Source organism: Semicossyphus pulcher, unplaced genomic scaffold (genome assembly GCF_022749685.1).
Source record: "Semicossyphus pulcher isolate SPU_LCO1_2020_fin unplaced genomic scaffold, fSemPul1.0.p SCAF_8, whole genome shotgun sequence".
Taxonomy (NCBI): Eukaryota; Metazoa; Chordata; class Actinopteri; order Labriformes; family Labridae; genus Semicossyphus; species Semicossyphus pulcher.
In genome coordinates this window covers 1,654,857-1,657,462 of record NW_027211759.1, presented here as the reverse complement: position 1 = coordinate 1,657,462, position 2,606 = coordinate 1,654,857, and the positions used below count along the sequence as shown (strand labels likewise).

Sequence of the window (2,606 nt, the reverse complement as noted above, 5' to 3'; positions counted from 1 at the left end):
TTAAAGACATGTTGAAACACTGTTCATGTAAATGTTCCTTTGACACGTCAGGCTGCAGGTGTGAAGGGAACACAGGTGCACATGTAGGTGCAGTGTGGAGGGGCTTTGGTTCCCCTCAGACCCTGATGTCTCCGGCTCCGGCCCTCCCCTCTGTCACTCGGTCCTCTGAGCCTTTCTGTTGTTCCGTCTTGAGATGACACCAGCCCCCTCTCGGCCACGCGCCTCCTCGGGCACCAGCAGCAGATAAAGTGAGCTGCGCGCGCGCGGTGCTCAGCAGTGAAGCTGTATCAGTGGTGTGAGAGCAGCTCCCGTGAGTTCAGAGCTTCATAACGCGGGATGAACATGAGCAGCGGGGACTGTGCGCACCTGGAAGCTTCTCTTCTCCGGGAGCGCACGCGGTGATGCGCTCTGCGGGACTCGGCTCGGGTCTCTTACCGGACAGAATGGCGGAGCTGTGGAACCACAACACCACGTCCTCCTGGAACCGGTCAACCGCGGGGCCGGACAGGTTCAGCAGCCTGGACGACATCGACTTCCCGGCGGACGGCTCCCCGACGCTGCGCATCCTCATCTCCATCGTGTACTCGGTGGTGTGCGCCGCGGGGCTGGTCGGCAACCTGCTGGTCTTCTTCCTGATGAAGGTGCGCTGCAGCAGGAAGAAGCGCTCCAGCATCAACCTGTTCATCCTCAACCTGGCCGTCACGGACTTCCAGTTCGTGCTGACGCTGCCGTTCTGGGCGGTGGACACCGCTCTGGACTTCAGCTGGCCGTTTGGAAACGCCATGTGTAAGATCATCCTGTCGGTGACGGTCATGAACATGTACGCCAGCGTCTTCTTCCTCACCGCCATGAGCGTCACGCGCTACTGGTCGGTGGCCTCTGCCCTGAAAGACCGGACCCGGCGGCGGGTGTGTCCGGTGCGCTGGGTGATCGCGGGGCTGTGGGTGTCCGCCACGGTGGCCTCTCTGCCCACCGCCATCTTCTCCACGGTGAAGAGCGTGGCCGGGGAGCGGCTGTGCCTGCTGGGCTTCCCGGACGGACAGTCGTGGCTCGCGCTGTATCACCTCCAGAAGATCCTGGTGGCCTTCGTGTTCCCTATGCTGATCGTCACCGTGTGCTACCTGCTGCTGCTGCGCTTCGTGCGCCTGCGCAGCATGAACAACAACCAGGTAAAGCGCAGGTCGAGGGTCACGCGCTCCGTCACCATCGTGGTGCTCTCCTTCTTCATCTGCTGGATGCCCAACCACGCCATCACCTTCTGGGGCGTGCTGGTGAAGTTTAACGTGGTTAATTGGGACAAGGCGTACTACATGGTGCACACGTACGTGCACCCGGTGACCGTGTGCCTCGCGCACACCAACAGCTGCCTGAACCCGGTGCTGTACTGCCTCATGCGCCGGGAGTTCCGGAAGAAGATGAAGGACCTGTTCTGGAGGATTTCCTCCCCCGCAGGGACGAACAGCTGCCCGCTGCGGCCGTTCTCCGGGACGGTGAGAGCGGAGCCGGACGACACGCTGAACAACGCGGACCCGCTGAACAATGTGGAGACGGAGAACTGCCGGCTGTCTGTGCTGACGGACCAGTGCGACACGGACGCGCTGCAGACATGAACTCTCAGCTCTCTGCGTCTTAAAGAAAACGGTTTACACCAACGCGTGACTGACGCGTGATGAATCAGTGAATCCTGAGATCTGTCGGAGCTATACTCACACTTTAAGCGCTGCTGGAGTTTCTACTTTTAACTAAACACATGTGGGCTTATTCTTTTGGAGAGCGCCGCGCAGACTGTGCCAAATCCAAGACATTGAAGTGCCATCACAGCTACACGCGGGGTTCAGATGTTTTCTGACTTTTCAACAAAAGGATTTTATATATTTGATCAGTTTTAATGTGTGAAACAGAAAAAGAAGGACGGGACAGGCGCGCGTAAATTACGCACCAGGAGCAGCCGTGCGTAAAACCACCGCGCTGCTTTTCTGCTCCACCTGACTGCGCTGAGTGAGACTGGGATCTCACACCAGATAAACGCTGATGTTGTACTTTAGGTTTGGAAAACGGATTCTTTATTTCCTTCAGTGTGAACGGAGTCCAGCTCGGTGTCTGCAGAACCCGGTCACGTGCAGGAGGACTCAGCCTGCTGCTGCTTCATCAGTCTGTGGAGTATTTTTCACTTTCTTTGTAGCTGGTGTGTAAAATGTCAAAGCTTGAGTCAGTGAATGTAAAAAAAAAAAAAAGCCAATTTAACCTTAAAAAATGTTTGGAGAATAAAATATCTGCTTTGTGTTGACAACGACTCGAGTGTTCAGGTCTCTGTTTGGATGTGTGGGAGCAGGAAGCAGATTCACGCGCTGAAGAAAAGCAGATGAAGTCGAGTGTTTACATGGCAGCGTCCTCAGAGAAGCGCAGTCCGCGCGTGACTCCCGCTGCTGTGAGACAGACAGAGACGACTTTATGTGACACGACGTGATTGTGTTTGGAACAGTTTAAAGACACGTTTCTGTTGGCAGCACTGAGAGGATCGAGTTCCTGCAGCTGCATCCGTCCTGTGTTTCTTTAGACATCAAAGATGTTTAATTTGGATAGTTTATTGGTTAGAAGCTACGGAA

The 2,606-nt window shown here is 55.7% G+C and overlaps 1 protein-coding gene across 1 annotated transcript; it reads left to right on the top strand.

Moving 5' to 3' along the window:
- The first annotated feature begins 401 nt into the window (after positions 1–401).
- On the top strand, positions 402–2,257 carry rxfp3.3b (relaxin family peptide receptor 3.3b). Its single transcript, XM_069686860.1, has one exon. It carries the CDS (start codon positions 402–404, stop codon positions 1,608–1,610), a length of 1,209 nt encoding a protein of 402 aa, XP_069542961.1. The 3' UTR covers positions 1,611–2,257.
- Positions 2,258–2,606: the final 349 nt, after the last annotated feature.

Coding starts and splice junctions, on each gene's coding strand:
- rxfp3.3b (XM_069686860.1), top strand. CDS start 402: ATGCGCTCTGCGGGACTCGGCTCGGGTCTCTTACCGGACAGAATGGCG.